General features: G+C 43.7%; 1 protein-coding gene across 1 annotated transcript in view; it reads right to left on the bottom strand.

The window, feature by feature from the left end:
* Positions 1-19,824, bottom strand: part of yipf4 (Yip1 domain family, member 4) — a 34,628-nt gene that overhangs the window by 9,783 nt on the left and 5,021 nt on the right. Inside the window, exon 2 of the mRNA XM_072512188.1 lies at positions 13,527-13,680. Within this exon, the coding sequence (XP_072368289.1) occupies positions 13,527-13,680 (154 nt within the window). The remainder of the gene's footprint in view (positions 1-13,526; positions 13,681-19,824) is intronic.

The raw sequence follows: 19,824 nt of genomic DNA, 5'->3' as shown, positions 1-19,824 counted from the left end.
TAGGGACATTTAAGGGGCATCTTGACAAATATATGAATAGGATGGGAATAGAAGGATACGGACCCAGGAAGTGTAGAAGATTGTAGTTTAGTCGGGCAGTATGGTCGGCACGGGCTTGGAGGGCCGAAGGGCCTGTTCCTGTGCTGTACATTTCTTTGTTCTTTGTTCTTTGTTCTTTGTCTAGCCAATTCACCTGCTCTATTAAATCGTTCCAATAGTGTAACTTCCGATTTCTCACCCACCAATTTTTCTTTAATCAATTTAAATGATCCTCTTACCTCATGACCAAAGATTAGTTCAAAAGGACTACATTTTGTTGACTCATTAGGTGCATCCCTAATTGCAAACCGTACGAATGGAATTCCTTTATCCCAATCCTCTGGATAATCTTGACAATAAGCCCTCAACATAGTCTTTTTTTAAATTTAAAAAAATATATTTTATTCAAGATTTTTTGGCCAAACATAACAGTACGTAGTGTTTCTTTTAAACAACAATAAAGCAATATAAATAACAGTGGCCAGTTTTAAACAAATAAATAAATAATATATGAACAGAAACAAAAACCAAACTAAATGGCAACTGCCTTGTCAAAAATAAATACTCTCCAAAGATACAATCCAACAGTCCAATATACATTACCTAAAATAAGTGCCTATACATATACAATAACATCCCTGAGAGTCCGTCCAATTCCTCCCCCCCCCCCTCCCCCTCCCCCCTGGGTTGCTGCTGTTGTCTTCTTCTTTTCCATTCCCTCTATCTTTCTGTGAGGTAGTCGATGAACGGTTGCCACCGCCTGGTGAACCCTTGAGCCGAACCCCTTAGTACAAACTTAATCCGTTCTAACTTTATAAACCCTGCCATGTCGTTTATCCAGGTCTCCACACCCGGGGGTTTGGCTTCCTTCCACATTAACAATATCCTGCGCCGGGCTACTAGGGACGCAAAGGCCAAAACATCAGCCTCTCTCGCCTCCTGCACTCCCGGCTCTTCTGCAACCCCAAATATAGCCAACCCCCAGCTTGGTTCGACCTGGACCCCCACCACCTTCGAAAGCACCTTTGCCACCCCCACCCAAAACCCTTGTAGTGCCGGGCATGACCAGAACATGTGGGTGTGATTCGCTGGGCTTCTTGAGCATCTCGCACACCTATCCTCCACCCCAAAAAATTTACTGAGCTGCGCTCTAGTCATATGCGCCCTGTGTAACACCTTAAATTGTATCAGGCTAAGCCTGGCACACGAGGACGATGAGTTTACCCTACTTAGGGCATCAGCATCCTCAATCTCCTCCCCCAGCTCTTCTTCCCATTTCCCTTTCAGCTCATCTACCATGATCTCCCCCTCGTCCCTCATTTCCCTATATATGTCCGACACCTTACCATCCCCCACCCATGTCTCTGAGATCACTCTATCCTGCACCTCCTGCATCGGGAGCTGCGGGAATTCGCTCACCTGTTGCCTCGCAAAGGCCCTCAGTTGCATATACCGAAATGCATTCCCTTGGGGCAACCCATATTTTTCCGTCAGCGCTCCCAGACTCGCAAACGTCCCATCCACGAACAGATCTCTCAATTGTGCTACCCCTGCTATTTGCCATGCTCCAAATCCCCCATCCATTCTCCCCGGAACAAACCTATGGTTATTTCTTATCGGGGGCCGCACCGAGGCTCCCGTCTTTCCCCTATGCCGTCACCACTGCCCCCAAATTTTCAATGTAGCCACCACCACCGGGCTTGTGGTGTATTTCTTCGGTGAGAACGGCAACGGCGCTGTCACCATAGCTTGTAGGCTAGTCCCCCTGCAGGACGCCCTCTCCAATCTCTTCCACGCCGCTCCCTCCTCTTCTCCCATCCACTTACACACCATTGAAATATTGGCGGCCCAGTAGTACTCACTTAGGCTCGGTAGTGCCAGCCCCCCCTGTCCCTACTACGCTGCAAAAATCCCCTCCTCACTCTCGGGGTCTTCCCGGCCCACACAAAACCCATAATACTCTTCTCGATTCTTTTGAAAAAAGCCTTCGTGACCACCACCGGGAAGCACTGAAACACAAAAAGGAATCTCGGGATGGCCACCATTTTAACCGCCTGCACCCTACCTGCCAATGACAGGGACACCATGTCACATCTCTTAAAGTCCTCCTCCATCTGTTCCACCAACCGCGTTAAATTAAGCCTGTGTAAAGTACCCCAATTCTTGGCTATCTGGATCCCCAAGTACCGAAAAAGTCCCTTGTTACCTTCCTCAACGGTAAATCCTCTATTTCTCTGCTCTGCTCCCCTGGATGCACCACAAACAACTCACTTTTCCCCATGTTCAATTTATACCCTGAAAAATCCCCAAACTCCCCAAGTATCCGCATTATCTCTGGCATCCCCTCCGCCGGGTCCGCCACATATAGCAACAAATCATCCGCATACAGAGATACCCGGTGTTCTTCTCCTCCCCTGAGTACTCCCCTCCACTTCCTGGAACCCCTCAATGCTATGGCCAGGGGCTCAATCGCCAGTGCAAACAATAACGGGGACAGAGGACATCCCTGCCTCGTCCCTCTATGGAGCCGAAAATAAGCAGACCCCTGTCCATTCGTGACCACGCTCGCCATCGGGGCCCTATACAGCAACTGTACCCATCTGATATACCCATCTCCAAAGCCAAATCTCCTCAGCACCTCCCACAAATAATCCCACTCCACTCTATCAAATGCTTTCTCGGCATCCATCGCCACCACTATCTTCGCTTCCCCGTCTGGTGGGGGCATCATCATTACCCCTAGCAGCCTCCGTATATTTGTATTCAGCTGTCTCCCCTTCACAAACCCAGTTTGGTCCTCATGAACCACCCCCGGGACACAATCCTCTATCCTCGTTGCCATTACCTTGGCCAGAATCTTAGCGCCCACATTCAGGAGGGAAATAGGCCTATAGGACCCGCATTGCAGCGGGTCTTTTTTCTTCTTTAGGAGGAGCGATATCGTTGCCTCTGACATAGTCGGGGGCAGCTGCCCCCTTTCCCTCGCCTCATTAAAGGTTCTCATCAGCAGCGGGGCCAGCAAGTCCACATATCTCCTATAGAATTCAACTGGGAATCCGTCTGGTCCCGGGGCCTTCCCCGCCTGCATGCTCCCAATCCCTTTCACTATTTCCTCCGTCTCAATCTGTGCTCCCAGTCCCGCCCTCTCCTGCTCCTCCACCTTAGGAAATTCCAGCTGATCCAGAAAGCACATCATTCTCTCCTTCCCATCCGGAGGCTGAGCTTCATATAATCTTTCATAAAATGCCTTGAACACTCCAGTCACTCTCTCCGCTCCATCTCTCCCTCATCTCTCACCCCCCCCCTATCTCCCTCGCTGCTCCCCTTTTACTCAGTTGGTGGGCCAGCAACCTGCTCGCCTTCTCCCCACATTCGTACTGTACACCCTGTGCCTTCCTCCATTGTGCCTCTGCATTACCCGTAGTCAACAAGTCAAATTCTACATGTAGCCTTTGCCTTTCCCTGTACAGTCCCTCCTCCGGTGCCTCCGCATATTGTCTGTCCACCCTCAGAAGTTCTTTCAACAACCGCTCCCTTTCCCTACCCTCCTGCTTTCCTTTATGTGCCCTAATAGATATCAGCTCCCCTCTAACTACTGCCTTCAGCGCCTCACAGACCACTCCCACCTGAACCTCCCCTTTATCATTGAGTTCCAAGTACCTTTCAATACACCCCCTCACCCTTAAACACACACCCTCATCTGCCATTAATCCCATGTCCATTTTCCAGGGTGGACGTGGTTCTTTTTCTTCCCCTATCTCCAGGTCCACCCAATGTGGAGTGTGATCCGAAATTGCTATAGCCGTGTACTCCGTCCCCGTCACCTTCGGGATCAGTGCCCTTCCCAAAACAGAAAAGTCTATCCGTGAATAAACTTTGTGGACATAGGAGAAAAACGAAAACTCCTTACTCCTAGGTCTACTAAATCTCCAGGGGTCTACTCCTCCCATCTGCTCCATAAAGTCCTTAAGCACCCTAGCTGCAGCCGGCCTAGTTCCGGTCCTGGACCTCGATCTGTCCAGCCCTGGGTCCAGCACCGTATTAAAATCTCCACCCATTACCAACTTCCCCACCTCTAAGGTCCGGGATACGTCCTAACAAATGCCTCATAAAGTTGGCATCATCCCAGTTCGGGGCATATACGTTCACCAAGACCACCGCCTCCCCTTGCAATTGCCACTCACCATCACATATCTGCCCCCACTATCCGCCACTATGGTCTTTGCCTCAAACATTGCCCGCTTCCCCACTAGTATAGCAACCCCACTGTTTTTTGCGTCTAGTCCCGAATGAAACACCTGCCCCACCTATCCTTTGCATAGTCTGACCTGGTCTATCAGTTTCAGATGCGTCTCCTGCAGCATAACCACATCTGCCTTAAGTTTCTTTAGGTGTGCGAGTACCCGTGCCCTCTTTATCGGCCCATTCAGCCCTCTCACATTCCACGTGATCAGCCGGGTTGGGGGGCTCTTTACCCCCCCCTGTCGACTAGCCATCTCCTTTTTCAATCCAGCTCCTCACCCAGTTCCCACGTAGCCGTATGTCCCCCCAACGGCGCCCTCCCGCCCCGACCACCCCACCCCATACCAGCTCCCCCTTCTCCCCAGCAGCAGCAACCCCCCCCCCCCCCCCCCGCTAGATCCCTCACTAGCGTAATTGCACCCCCCATGTTGCTCCCAGAAGTCAGCAAACTCTGGCCGACCTCGACTTCCCCCCGTGGCCTCGGCTCCCACTGTGCGAGGCCCCCTCCTTCCTGCTTCCCTGTTCCCGCCATGATTACCATAGCGCGGGAACAAAGCCCGCGCTTCCCATTTGGCCCCGCCCCCAATGGCCGGCACCCCCAGCTCCTCATCCTCCCTCCCCCACGACATGGGGAAGAGAGAAAAGTTACAGGGTCGCAGGATTAACAACTTGGGAAATCATCTCTTCCCCCTTTTCCCCCTCTTCACCCCACATATTCGCCCCACGTTTGTCCCAAACGTTCTTTTTCTAGCCCGCTTATTCCAGTTTCTCCTCGACAATAAATGTCCACGCCTCTTCTGCCGTTTCAAAGTAGTGGCATTTCCCTTGATGTGTGACCCACAGTCTTGCCGGCTGCAGCATTCCAAATTTAACCTTCCTTTTGTGCAGCACCGCCTTGGCCCGATTAAAGCTTGCCCTCCATCTCGCCACCTCCGCACTCCAATCTTGATATACGCGGATCACCGCGTTCTCCCACCTACTGCTCCGAATTTTCTTTGCCCATCTGAGGACCATCTCTCTGTCCTTATTTCGGAGAAATCTCACCACTATGGCTCGAGGAATTTCTCCAGCCCTCGGTCTTCGCGCCATAACTCGATAGGCTCCCTCCACCTCCAACGGGCCCGTCGGGGCCTCCGATCCCATTAACGAGTGCAGCATCGTGCTCACATATGCCCCGACGTCCGCCCCTTCTGCACCTTCGGGAAGACCAAGAATCCTTAAATTCTTCCTCCTCGCATTATTCTCCAGCACCTCCAGCCTTTCCACACACCTTTTGTGTTGTGCCTCGTGCATCTCTGTCTTCACCACCAGGCCCTGTATGTCGTCCTCATTCTCAGCAGCCTTTGCCTTCACGACCCAAAGCTCCTGCTCCTGGGTCTTTTGCTCCTCCTTTAGCCCTTCAATCGCCTGTAATATCGGGGCCAACAGCTCCTTCTTCATCTCCTTTTTAAGTTCTTCCACGCAACGCCGCAGGAACTCTTGTTGGTCAGGGCCCCATATTAAACTGCCTCCTTCCGACGCCATCTTGCTTTGTGCCTGCCTTCCTGGCCGCTGCTCTAGAGGATCCACCGCAATCCGGCCACTTTCCTCTCCTTTTTCCATCCGTGTCCAGGGGGGATTCCCTTCTGGTTTACCGCACCGTGTTTTTAGCCGTTAAAATAGCCGTTAAAATGGGGCTCCTATTACGAGCCCAAAAGTCCTTTCCACCGGGAGCTGCCGAAACGTGCGACTTAGCTGGTCATCGCCGCACCCGGAAGTCCCCTCAACATTGTCTTTGTTGTCTGATGCCATCTTTCTAACGCTCCCTGCGATTCTGGATGGTAGGCAGTTGATTTAAATTGGTTTATTCCTAAGCTATCCAGAACTTCTTTTAATAACCTCGAGGTAAAATTTGATCCTTGATCCGCTTTGAATTTCTATGGGTAGTCCATATCTAGTAAAGAATTTAAGTTACTCCCCCACAATCTTTTAGCTGTAATATTACGTACTGGAATGGCCTCTGTAAACCTAGTAGACACATCCATTATAGTCAAAAGATATTGATTCCCACTTTTTGTTTTAGAAAGCGGTCCTACACAATCAATTAGGACCCTTGTAAAAGGTTCCTCAAATGCTGGAATGGGTATTAAGGGCGCTGGTTTTATCACTGCTTGAAGTTTCCCTATCACTTGACATGTGTGACATGATTGACAAAATCTAACTACATCTTTATGTAGTCCAGGCCAATAAAAATGTTTCTGGATTTTAGTTTGAGTTTTCCTTATCCCCAAATGACCTCCCACTGGTACCTCATGTGCCACTCACAGCACCTCCTTTCTATACCCTACCGGCAATACTACTTGATGAACTTCTGCCCACTTTTCATCCGCCTGCATATGTACAGGTCTCCATCATTTTCTCACAAAAAACATTATTTTTTAATGTTAACGCTACTCCTCTCACCCTGAATTCCACATATTACCACCTTCTCTGGCAACATTCTTCCCAAACTACATAATTCCTCATCTCTTACCATTAAAGATTGACTAGCTCCTGTATCTCTTAAAACTGTGACTTCTTTACCTCCTCCTCCTGATACACGAGTAAACATTACCCACACAAGTAAATTCTTTAAAGAGATCTGGCACCTTCTTATCAATCACTTCTTGATCAGGCTGTACAATAGAACATAACAGTGCAGTACAGGCCCTTCGGCCATCGATGTTGCGCCGACCTGTGAAACCACTTTAAAGCCCATCTACATTATTCCCTTATCGTCCATATGTCTATCCAATGACCATTTGAATTCCCTTAGTGTTGGCGAGTCCACTACTGTTGCAGGCAGGGCATTCCACGCCCTTACTACTCTCCGAGTAAAGAACCTACCGCTGACATCTGTCTTATATCTATCTCCCCTCAATTTAAAGCTATGTCCCCTCGTGCTAGACATCACCATCTGAGGAAAAAGGCTCTCACTGTCCACCCTATCCAATCCTCTGATCACCTTGTATGCCTCAATTAAGTCACCTCTTAACCTTCTTCTCTCTAATGAAAACAGCCTCAAGTCCCTCAGCCTTTCCTCATAAGATCTTCCCTCCATACCAGGCAATATTCTTATAAATCTCCTCTGCACACTTTCCAATGCTTCCACATCCTTCCTATAATGCGGCGACCAGAATTGCACGCAATACTCCAAATGCGGCCGCACCAGAGTTTTGTACAGCTGCAACATGACCTCATTGCTCCGAAACTCAATCCCTCTACCAATAAAAGCTAACACACCGTACGCCTTCTTAACAACCCTCTCAACCTGGGTGGCAACTTTCAGGGATCTATGTACATGGACACCGAGATCTCTTTGCTCATTCACACAACCAAGAATCTTACCATTAGCCCAGTACTCTGTCTTCCTGTTATTCCTTCCAAAATGAATCACTTCACACTTTTCTGCATTAAACTCCATTTGCCACCTCTCAGCCCAGCGCTGCAGCTTATCTATGTCCTTCTGTAACTTGTAACATCCTTCCGCACTGTCCACAACTCCACCAACTTTAGTGTTATCTGCAAATTTACTCACCCCTCCTTCTACGCCCTCCTCCAGGTCATTAATAAATTGACAAACAGCAGTGGCCCCAAAACAGATCCTTGTGGTACACCACTAGTAACTGGACTCCAGACTGAACATTTCCCATCAACCACCACCCTTTCTCTTCTTCCAGTTAGCCAATTTCTGAACCAAACTGCTAAATCACCCTGAATCCCATGCCTCCGTATTTTCTGCAATAGCCTACCATGGGGAACCTTATCAAACGCTTTACTGAAATCCATATACAGCACATCAACTGCTTTACCCTCATCCACCTGCTTGGTCACCTTCTCAAAGAACTCAATAACATTTGTGAGGCACAACCTACCCTTCACAAAACCACGTTGACTATCTCTAATCAAATTATTCCTTTCCAGATGATTATACATCCTATTTCTTATAAACCTTTCCAAGACGTTGCCCACAACAGAAGTAAGGCTCACTGGTCTATAGTTACTGGGTTGTCTCTACTCCCCTTCTTGAACAAGGGGACAACATTTGCTATCCTCCAGTCTTCTGGCACTATTCCTGTAGACAAAGATGACTTAAAGATCAAAGCCAAAGGCTCAGCAATCTCCTCCCTAGGTTCCCAGAGAATCCTAGGATAAGTCCCATCCGGCCCAGGGGACTTATCTATTTTCACACTTTCCAGAATTGCTAACACCTCCTCATGTACCTCAAGCCCTTCTAGCCTAGTAGCCTGTATCTCAGTATTCTCCTCGACAACACTATCTTTTTCCTGTGTGAATACTGACAAAATATATTCATTTAGCACCTCTCCTATCTCCTCGGACTCCACGCACAACTTCCCACGACTGTCCTTGACTGGCCCGGCTCTTACCCTAGTCATTCTTTAATTCCTGACATATCTATAGAAAGCTTTAGGGTTATCCTTAATCCTACCTGCCAAAGACTTCTCATGTCCCCTCCTGGCTCTTCTTAGCTCTCTCTTTAGGTCCTTCCTAGCTAACTTGCAACTCTCGAGCGCCCTAACTGAACCTTCACGTCTCATCTTTACATAAGCCTCCTTCTTCCTCTTGACAAGTGTTTCAACTGCTTTAGTAAACCACGGTTCCCTCGCTCAACCACTTCCTCCCTGCCTGACAGGTACATACTTATCAAGGACACGCAGTAGCTGTTCCTTGAACAAGCTCCACATTTCCATTGTGCCCATCCCCTGCAGTTTTCCTCTCCATCCAATGCATCCTAAGTCTTGCCTCATCGCATCATAATTGCCTTTCCTCCAGATATAACTCTTGCCCTGCGGTATATACCTATCCCTTTCCATCACTAAAGTAAACGTAATCGAATTGTGGTCACTATCACCAAAGTGCTCACCTACCTCCAAATCTAACACCTGTCCTGGTTCATTACCCAAATCCAATATGGCTTTGCCTCTCGTTGGCCTATCTACATACTCTGTCAGGAAACCCTCCTGCACACATTGGACAAAAACAGGCCCATCTAAAGTATTCGAACTGTAGCTTTTCCAGTCAATGTTTGGAAAATTAAAGTCCCCCATAACAACTACCCTGTTACTTTCGCTCCTATCCAGAATCATCTTTGCAATCCTGTCTTCTACATCTCTGGAACTTTTCGGAGGCCTGTAGAAAACCCCCAACAGGGTGACCTCTCCTTTCCTGTTTCTAACCTTAGCCCATACTACCTCAGTAAACGAGTCCTCATCAAACGTCCTTTCCGCCACCGTAATACTGTCCTTGACTAACAATGCCACCCCTCCCCCTCTTTAACCACCTTCCCTGAGCTTACTGAAGTATCTAAACCCCGGCACCTGCAACAACCATTCCTGCCCCTGCTCTATCCATGTCTCCGAAATGGCCACAACATCGAAGTCCCAGGTACCAACCCATGCCGCAAGTTCACCCACCTTATTCCGGATGCTCCTGGCATTGAAGTAGACACACCTTAAACCACCTTCCTGCCTGCACACTCCTGCAACTTTGTAACCGTACTCATGACCTCACTACTCGCAACCTCCTGTATCCTGGAGCTACAATTCAGGCTCCCAATCCCCTGAACTAGTTTAAACCCTCCCAATCTTTTGCACTTCCTTCGCTTCACTTGGGCTTTCCTTTACCACTCTTAACAAACCCCACTGTGTTATACTGTTTTACCACTTCAGCCTTCCCAGTGCTTTTCTTCAACCACTTTACATGGCCTAGTTTATTACAGTGAAAACATTTGGAACTTTTCATCTCTTTTCCACCCTCCCGGGTCTCTTTTTTAATCTGAGGTACACTCTCTTTATTATCTCCCATAGATCACCTTTACCTTTACCACTTGAGTATTTCTCATGTCCCTAGTTTCTATCCCTCACCGGCTGAAACTGATGTCGGAAACCAAGCCTTGATTTATGAACTAATTCATAATCATCTGCCATTTCTGCTGCTAATCTCGCAGTTTTAACCCTCTGCTCTTCCACATGAGTTCTCACTACATCAGGAATTGAATTTTTAAACTCCTCCAAAATTATAATTTCTCGGAGAGCTTCATACATTTGGTCTATTTTCAAAGCCTTTATCCACCTATCAAAATTACTCTGTTTGAGCCTTTCAAACTCCATGTATGTTTGACCAAATTCTTTCCTTAAATTTCTAAACCTTTGTCTGTAGGCTTCAGGCATTAGTTCATATGCACCTACGATGGATTTTTTCACCTCCTCATACGTTCCAGATATCTCCTACGGCAGTGACGCAAACACTTCACTGGCTCTACCTACCAGCTTTGTTTGAATCAGTAATTCATGGCCTGTGGCCATTTCATTTGTTTAGCTACCTTCTCAAATGAAATGAAAAAGGCTTCTACCTCCTCCTCGTCAAACCTTGGCAATGCTTGGACATATTTAAATAGATTCTCACCAAGCCTTCAACTACGCCGCTCTTTCTCACTATCCTCATCACTATCATCCAACTGTACGTTTCCCTTTACATCTGCCAATTTTAACTGATTGTCATGTTTCATGGCCATTTTCTGAAGTTCAAACTCTCTCTTTATCTTTTTCCCTGATCTGTATCTCCCTTTCTCTTTCTTTTTGTTCTGCTAGGGCTATTCTTTCTTTTCTCCTTTCTTCTCTCTCCTTTTCTTTTTCCTCTCTCTCTTTTTCCTCTCTACCTCTTTTGTATTCAAGCTGCTTTAATTCTCTCTCATGTTCCATTTGTTTAATTTGCAACTGAACTTTTGCCATTTCCAATGAATCAAATTTTATCTCAGGCAACTTTAAATGCTTAACCACCGCCATAATTACCTCATCTTTTCCGCATTTTGTCAGGTAATGTTAACTGCAATGTTTTTGCCAAATTTAACAGTCTGCTTTTAGTCTCTGTCCGTAAGATAGTGTGACCGTCTCCACCCCCAAAAACTTCTGAGCCTCTGAAAGAACCATTGTCCACAACACACTCCCCACTTAAACTAAAATACCACACCTGAAAAGCAACCACAATATGCTCACCCCTCACTGTCTTTAAGTTCACTAAGCCAATCCAATAGATAGACTTTTATCCCCCTCGAGCCCCCAATTGTTATGGGTCCGGGTTTACAGAACCCCAAAGTGTTTCATGGAGTTCAACCGACCAACAACTTTTAATAGATTGTGCTGTGGGAAGCACATGGCGTATTCTCCAGGTGTGATACAGCAATTATGGACAAATGGTTTTTGAAACAAAACAATGTTTATTCTATGAACTCAAGTCAACCTTTTAAAAAAAACATTGAATATCTTAACACCCATTACTTCAAAGATAACCCCAAAAGATTACAACACTAAATAATCCTTCAAACTGTTCCTTTAAACATCCAAAAGACTTCAAACCTTCAAAAACAGACTTGAGGTTACATTCAATATATTTATAGTCTTTGGATTTGCAGACACCAACAGACCAACTCTGTGTCTCTTCCTGCAGCTCACAGCAAAACACAGACACTCCCAGCTGCCTTCTCAAACTGAAACTCAGAAAAGCAGAAGTGAGCTCAGCTCCCCCCACCCCTGACATCACTTCAGTAATATGATCATCTCCATTTCTTAAAAGGTACATTGCTTAAACATCCATTTCTTAAAGGTACTCTCACATGATAATGTGAATAGTAACAGGCAAACAAATGGAGATGACAGGCTGTTAGGCAGATGACCAAAGTATGACAGTAATGAAAGCATTCACCAGAATCAGTGCCTTTAGTAAGGAAGAGGGAGTAAACTGACTACACAGTAAGCCTAAGCAGGTTTGCTATTAAGAACTTACTCACAGGACTACCATCCAATTCAGCAAAGAGCACATGGAGTTCGGTCTCCAAATGGATAACTTTACGATTATTCATCACTGAAAATTAATTTAAAAGAAAAAAACAGATACATCTCTAATTTGTCAACTAAAATCAAATTTCAAACCTGCCACCACCTCCATTGGAAACGTATTTATCAAGGCTGTCGTACGTAAAGATTTATAGCAGATTTTTTTTGCATTGCTTTGAAATTTGAAGTTACTCTGACCTTTTTTAAAAATTGATTAACCACATTATTTTAATTGTGTCTTTATTCTCAAAGAACCAAAGAAAAAATAGTCTAAGTATTTGACATTACAAGGGCAGCACGGTGGCACAGTAGTTAGCATTGCTGGCTATGGCGCTCAGGACCTGCCTGGGTTCGAATCCCGTCCCTGGGTCACTGTCCATGTGGAGTTTGCACGTTCTCCCCGCGTCTGCGTGGGTTTCACCCCCGCAACACAAAGATATGCAGGATAGGTCAATTGGCGACGCTAAATTGCCCCTTAATTGGAAAAAATAATTGGGTACTCTAAATTTTTTTTAAAAGTTTAAAAAGAGTTTTTTAAAATTCGAGCTGGGTTAAGTAATTTCAGAATACGTGGGGAGGCATTTAGAAACTGGATCTCAAGCCGCCTTCAGCTTCATAATACTGTAGTAACGATCTACATTAGTTAATACTCAATTTACGGAAACATTTGCTAAGTTATATTAAACGGGCTGTGACTTTCAACGCAAGATCACACATTCAAGTGCCAGAACAATGAAGCAATGATCTTGGCAACCTACGACAATTCAGGACATCCGTCAAGCAGTATGAAATTTACTCAAATCGACCTAGGCCAGAACTTCAGAGGATCGCAAATTGAAGCACAAACAAATCTGATTAAACAGCACTCCTCCTCCCTTTCAGCCACCTTGTCAACAAAACCAAGGAAGATAACGGTTGCTTGTGGACAGGTGTAAGGGAAAGTGCAACTTTTTGGAAGTAAAAAGTAATCAGTACATTAAGTATAATATCCCCCTGTTTATGGCTTGAGACAAGTCTACACCTTGCGCCTAATTTCTACTTTAAACTTCTGTATATCTTTTAGAGGTTCATTTCAATATTATTTAATAAGTAATGCTAATAATTGGACTGCATTGGGTCAGCAAACTCCTGTTTCAATCCAAATAGGTGTTAGTTACAAATTTATTAATGGAATTTACAAAATGTAATTCTTGGGATGTGAACATTTTATTACTCATCCCTATTTACCATTGAGTAAATGGCAGTGAACCCCTTCAGTATATATGGTGAATGTGCTCCCACAATGCAGATCTCGTTAATATCCAGATTTAAATATTTATCTTATGAACACATTCATTATATTAAACATATACTACCAAAAGGAATTAAACATACAGGAGTGGTTTTGAATCCTCAGAATCATCATCCTCCACTTCCAGAAGCCATCCATATCCCCTCTTCCTGAGGAATGCAGTTGCTGTGGCATCTTTTGCAGAATCAGTATCCATATTAAGTTTAACCTCTGGGGCAGCCATAGAACCACTGAGGTCTACAGAAAGATTAAACATTAAAGAGATATCAAAACAGCTAAAATTCAATAAGTCGTCCGTGGAATTTTAATGTTAAGTTCCACAGAATACTGCACATACAATATATTTAAACAGATGGCACCCACATTTTCTTCTGGTCAAAGATAGGTTGCACTGGTGGATAAACACAACCCAAATACTACAGAGAAATCTTTTAATGAACACTCAATAGATTATTTCCACAAAAGGAATCTTTATTAGTGAACCGACTTGCCGACAAGGAATACAGGGCCAATGTTAGCTGAAAGACACTATGATCTTTCTGTTCTGTAGAATCACACCTAATTCCCGCAAATACTATGCTCTCTTCCCTTTTTTACCTCTGGAAAATAGCCTTTGAAAACACAATCTGAAGAATATGCATCAACATTTTACATCGATCATTGTATCGTGCAGCCAATTTCCAAAATGTACTGTGTTGATCTAAATTTTATTAATTCATGTTGTTTTCAAGATATGCCAACTTCATAATTCTCCAAATTCATTCACTCCACAAACCTGCTTATTTAGTTTTCTGCTTTTTTCTGAATGAGTGAGTGTTCCCAGTTTCATATTCTTCAGGAAAACAAAGAAGTCCACAAGTTCTATCAATGCACTTTGAAAATTGGCCATAGCTAAAAAAAATGAATGCTCTGCTTCATCCAACTACCATATTTAAGTAAAATATTACAGAAAATAAGGTACTTTTGTTTCCTGATCTTGGTCAAGATGTAGGTAGAAGACTAGGTAATTTTCTATAGATAATTGAAAAAAATTGCTTATTTCCTATATCGCCCAAGTACATTTGACTCTGCATGCATATTTGATCTGACAAACAAGATTAACCGCATATTATAACTACGTGGGGTGCTTTTTCTGAGGGTTGGTACAGACTCGATGGGCCAAACGGCCCCCTTCTGAACTGTAGGGATTCTATGAATTATCAGAGCACCTGTTTTCCAAATGAACAATTCCCTTAATGCCGTACCCTTCCCTTCTTCCCATAACATTGTACATTCTTCTTTTTCAGATAATTAATTCACTTGTCTCATCAATGTAGTGAGACATCCCAAAGTACTTTACAGGAATGTAGTGAGACAAAACTTTACATCAAGCTAAAGGAGATATTAGGATAGGTGACTAAAAGGTTGGTAAAAGAGGTAGATTTTAAGGAGCATCTTAAATGAGAGATTTGAAGAGGTGGAAAGATGCAGGGGAAAATTTTGAGAGAGCAGTGGCTCAATGACAGAAGGCATGGCCGCCAATAGTAGAGCAAAGGAGGATGCACGACAGCCCAGACTTGTCATTAAAGGTACATTTCGAAGATGGCATCGATATATATCATGTTGCTGCAGGGCAATATGTAGATAAGAATAAGAAAAGGGTCCAGGATAGTCCTTGAGTAACTTCAGAGGTTATGGTTTGGGATAGAAGAGAAGCCATTCCAGGAGATTCCCTGGACGTGACTGGGTAGACAAGAACAGAACCAGATGTGGGAAGTCCACTAGGTTGGGCAACAGAGAGGCCTGTTGGAAAGGGGAAATGTCAATTGTCTCAAAGGTTGCAATGGGTGAAGAATTCCAAGAAAGGACAATGAATGCATCATGCTCAGTTGTGACTTTAATTTGGGTTGTTTCAGTGCTGTGAAAGAAAAACTGACACACTACAATTCTTTGGAGAGAAACCAAAGTTATAGCTTTTAACTAAGTAAGCAGTACTTAGGACCAAGTCTCTGAATTTAAGATTTATTGAAGCAATGCGCAAAGGTTCAAGATTGCTCTCAGAATCTCAATCTGAAATTCAATAGTTAAAGATATTCTTCAAAAGCATGCTCTCCTTTCCTGCATAACTGCAATTGTCATGGAGGAAGAACAATGCGCCAAGAATACAAATTTCTTACACTGGGTAATTTGTGACGGTGATGCAAAAATGTCAGATTCTGTATTGGAAGTAATAATTCTAACTGGCCAATAATTTATCATTTATCTAGTTCAGTGCTGTCCAATAGAAATTACTGACTAGTCACAGCATGTGGCTACAATGACACCAGATGTGCAAGTTCTAGTAGAAAATAGTTTAATGCCACGAGAGGTCAGCGTATTTCATATATATATTGACTTAAATACCTATCCTCATTTTTACCAAAGATGTAAAACACTCACACTGATCAGTAAACACTTGTACATTTTACTTTTGTCTTACCAATAACAAAGCGTCCATGCATGCATACATAATGCAAATAGGAGTATTACAACCACATTCCCAATGACCATTACTTTTTTTTTTACTAAATTCAATTACTTACATCTGATTTCCAGCTAGCAACAGATGGCCAATGGCGTACAAATTGGATAACACAGTTAGATTAATTGGAACCGTTAAAGCTGAAGCAACAAAGTGTATTAAGTATAACAACTTTGTCTTCACTACGGAAATGACAAAACTGCAGTAAAAAAACCATAATGGAAACATTAACTCTCTATTCTATTCATATTCCAACTTTTAGACTGGCCACAATAACTGCACCTAATTTTTAAAAATGTATTCTTTCATGGGATGCACTTCTTGCCCATTCCTAATCGCCCCTGAACAATGTGGCCTGCGAGGCCATTGTAGGGACAGTTAAGACTGTTGTGGGCCTGGAGTCACATGTTGGCCAGACCAGTGAAGACGGCAGATTTACTTCCCTCATGACATTAGTGAACTACATGGGTTTTTACAACAATCAATGATAGTTTCATGGTCACCATTACTGAGACTAGCTTTCAATTCCAGAATTTTTATTAATTGGATTTGGACCCATGTCCCCAGAGCATTAGTTCTGTAGAAGGGTCATTTGAACACTGTTTCTCTCTCTCTCTACAGATGCTGCCAGACCTGCTGAGTTTATCCAGCAATTTCTGTTTTTATTCCCAGAGCATTCACCTGTGCCTCTGGAACACTAGTCTAATTACATTAGCATTACTAGCTTCCCATCTACTGGGTACAATGAGTCTAGGATGGTTTAGTTTCACATCAAAGTAATTAAGGCAAGACAGAAAGTTACATTATTTCTACTTTATTGCTTTAAATACAATGAGTTGAGCTTTGTGAATTAGCTGGTCTTCATGGTCTGATGTGGGGTGGATTTTCAAAGGGCATTCCACCTCTGGTATAGATTGCTCACAAAGACAATCTCGTATCAGGTCAAAATTGGTTTGATTACTTGTTTAGACATTGTGTGCAATTTTGTGCAAGGAAGTAGACCTGATTATTCGATCTGTTAATCACATTAGCAATATGAATGAATTCTGGGAGAGTGAGAGAGTCAGCCCATGGGGACTTTGTAGTTAGAGGCAGTTCAGGCTGGAAATAAATATGATGAGCTTTTACCACTACTTTAAGTTCCCGGATTGTGTCCCATGCTGAGGTTTCTGTGGCAAGATAGAATATGGGGCAGCATGGTGGTGCAGTTGGTTAGCACTGCAGCCACACGGTGCCGAGGTCCCAGGTTTGATCCCGGCTCTGGGTCACTGTCCGTGTGGAGTTTGCACATTCTCCCGGTGTTTGCTCCCACAACCCAAAAGATGTGCAGGTTAGGTGGATTGGCCACGCTAAATTGTCCCTTAATTGAAAAAAAAATTAATTGGGTACTCTGAACTTTAAAATAAGATAAAAAATAGAATATAGTATCACAGGTGAAAATTAGTATTTTTCACCTGGCCATTTTTTTTTTTCCTGTCTATAATTTGACTTTAAATAACATTGATTAGTGTTTAGTCTGAGCCACGTGGTCAGTTTTCATTGGTTGCCACCGTTCCCAAATTTAGACAGATCTGGAGTATGTTACTATTGCTGTTGTATAGCTCAGTGGTACAACAAATAGTTTGTTTATGTTGCTCTGTCAAAATATATTTCCTGCACAAGTTTAAGTTTATAGAAAGAACAATTTCTGGCCAAATTGATTGAGTGTTTATTAAAACTTTAAACTTTCCACAGTGGCCATCATTTTGTTTCTAGAATTTGACTAACTAATGAATCCTTTTTGTATTCTCTGTGGAATGCAATAAAGGTGAAATTTAAAAGTATGAAATATTTCATTTCAATTAGACCTCACATTTTAACTAATTTAATAATTTTCTCCTTACTCAAAGTTCAGATCTGAAAATTGAACTTTCTAGCTTGTTTCTCCCCATCCCCCTTTTCCCCAACAATATCGAATGGATGTATTAGTGAAATAATTTACTTATATTTAGATTAATTTGATGAGCAGTCCATTAAGAAAAGTAATGTGGAATATCAATATTGAAGTTCTTGCACTTTGTGGGTTATTAGACCCATCAACAAAAATGCACCAGCTAGATCTGTCACACACAATAGCCTAGTCAGAAAAACAGAAAGCATGGAGGAAGATAGAATCGTTTTGGTTCCTAGGACTATATTTATATTTTCATTAAATTGCCATTACAAGTCGTAGTTTAGAAAGGCAAGCAATTTACTCTGTATTTGCTTAGAAGGAACAGTAATATAGGAACCAGATTATCTTATGGCTAAGAATTCAAATAGTGGTTTAAGTGGGATTGTTACAAACAGGAGTGGCATGGAGTGAAGGGGGGGGGGGGGGAGAAGCAAAAAATAAACAAAAGTCCAAGATAACATTGAGCGTTCTACAAATCCTCAAAATGATGGGACAAGATTGATTACACTGCTCTACACAAGGAATATCGTATGAAGAACGGTTGAGGTCTCTGGGTCTGCACTCATTGGATTTGATGATAATCTTTATTGTCACAAGTCGGCTTACATTAACACTGCAATGAAGTTACAGTGAAAAGCCTCTAGTCATCACATTCCGGCGCCTGTTCGGGTACACGGAGGGAGAATTTCGGGACTTGTGGGAGGAAACTGGAGCATCCGGAGGAAACCCAGGATGAGGGGTCACTAGACCCCTCTAGACCCACTAGACATTGTCACTAGAAAGCTGTTCAGGTTAATCAAATCTTGCAAACATATAACCCAGTCTTTCTATTGTTCTTTCCAAGGATGTAGTCTTCGTCATGAAATGAAGAGCTTGTCGTATGAGGAACGGTTGAGGACTCTGGCTCTGTACAAAGGCAAAAAAACCATAATGGGAGTTATGTACAGGCCTCCTAACAGTGGCCAGGACCGGGGGCACAAAATGCACCACGAAATAGAAAGTGCATGTCAGAAAGGCAAGGTCACAGTGATCATGGGGGACTTCAATATGCAGGTGGACTGGGTAAATAATGCTGCCAGTGGACCCAAGGAAAGGGAATTCATTGAATGTTTACAGGAGGGCTTTTTGGAACAGCTTGTGATGGAGCCCACGAGGGAACAGGCCATTCTGGACTTAGTGTTATGTAATGAGCCAGACTTGATTAAAGATCTTAAAGTAAGGGAGCACTTAGGAGGCAGTGATCATAATATGGTAGAATTCAATCTCCAATTTGAAAGAAGGTAGAATCAGATATAAAGGTATTACAGTTAAATAAAGGTAACTACAGGGGCATGAGGGAGGAACTGACGAAAATCGACTGGGAGCAGAGCCTAGTGGGAAAGACAGTAGAACAGCAATGGCAGGAGTTTCTGGGAGTAATTGAGGACACAGTACAGAGGTTCATCCCAAAGAAAAGAAAGGTTATCAGAGGGGGGATTAGGCAGCCATGGCTGACAAAGGAAGTTAGGGAATGCATCAAAGCAAAAGAGAAAGCCTATAATGTGGCAAAGAGTAGTGGGAAGTCAGAAGATTGGGAAGGCTACAAAAACAAACAGAGGATAACAAAGAGAGAAATAAGGAAAGAGAGGATCAAATATGAAGGTAGGCTAGCCAGTAACATTAGGAATGATAGTAAAAGTTTCTTTAAATACGTTACAAACAAACGGGAGGCAAAAGTTGACATTGGGCCGCTCCAAAATGACACTGGTAATTTTGTGATGGGAGACAAGGAAATAGCTGAGGAACTAAATAAGTACTTTGCATCAGTCTTCACAGTAGAAGACATGAGTAATATCCCAACAATTCCGGAGAGTCAGGGGGCAGAGTTGAATATGGTAGCCATCACAAAGGAGAAAGTGCTGGAAAAACTAAGAGGTCTAAAAATTGATAAATCTCCGGGCCCAGATGG

This window comes from Scyliorhinus torazame, chromosome 1, assembly GCF_047496885.1.
Source record: "Scyliorhinus torazame isolate Kashiwa2021f chromosome 1, sScyTor2.1, whole genome shotgun sequence".
Taxonomy (NCBI): domain Eukaryota; kingdom Metazoa; phylum Chordata; class Chondrichthyes; order Carcharhiniformes; family Scyliorhinidae; genus Scyliorhinus; species Scyliorhinus torazame.
The sequence above is the reverse complement of the archived record's forward strand: the minus strand, read 5'-3'. Positions and strand labels throughout refer to the sequence as shown.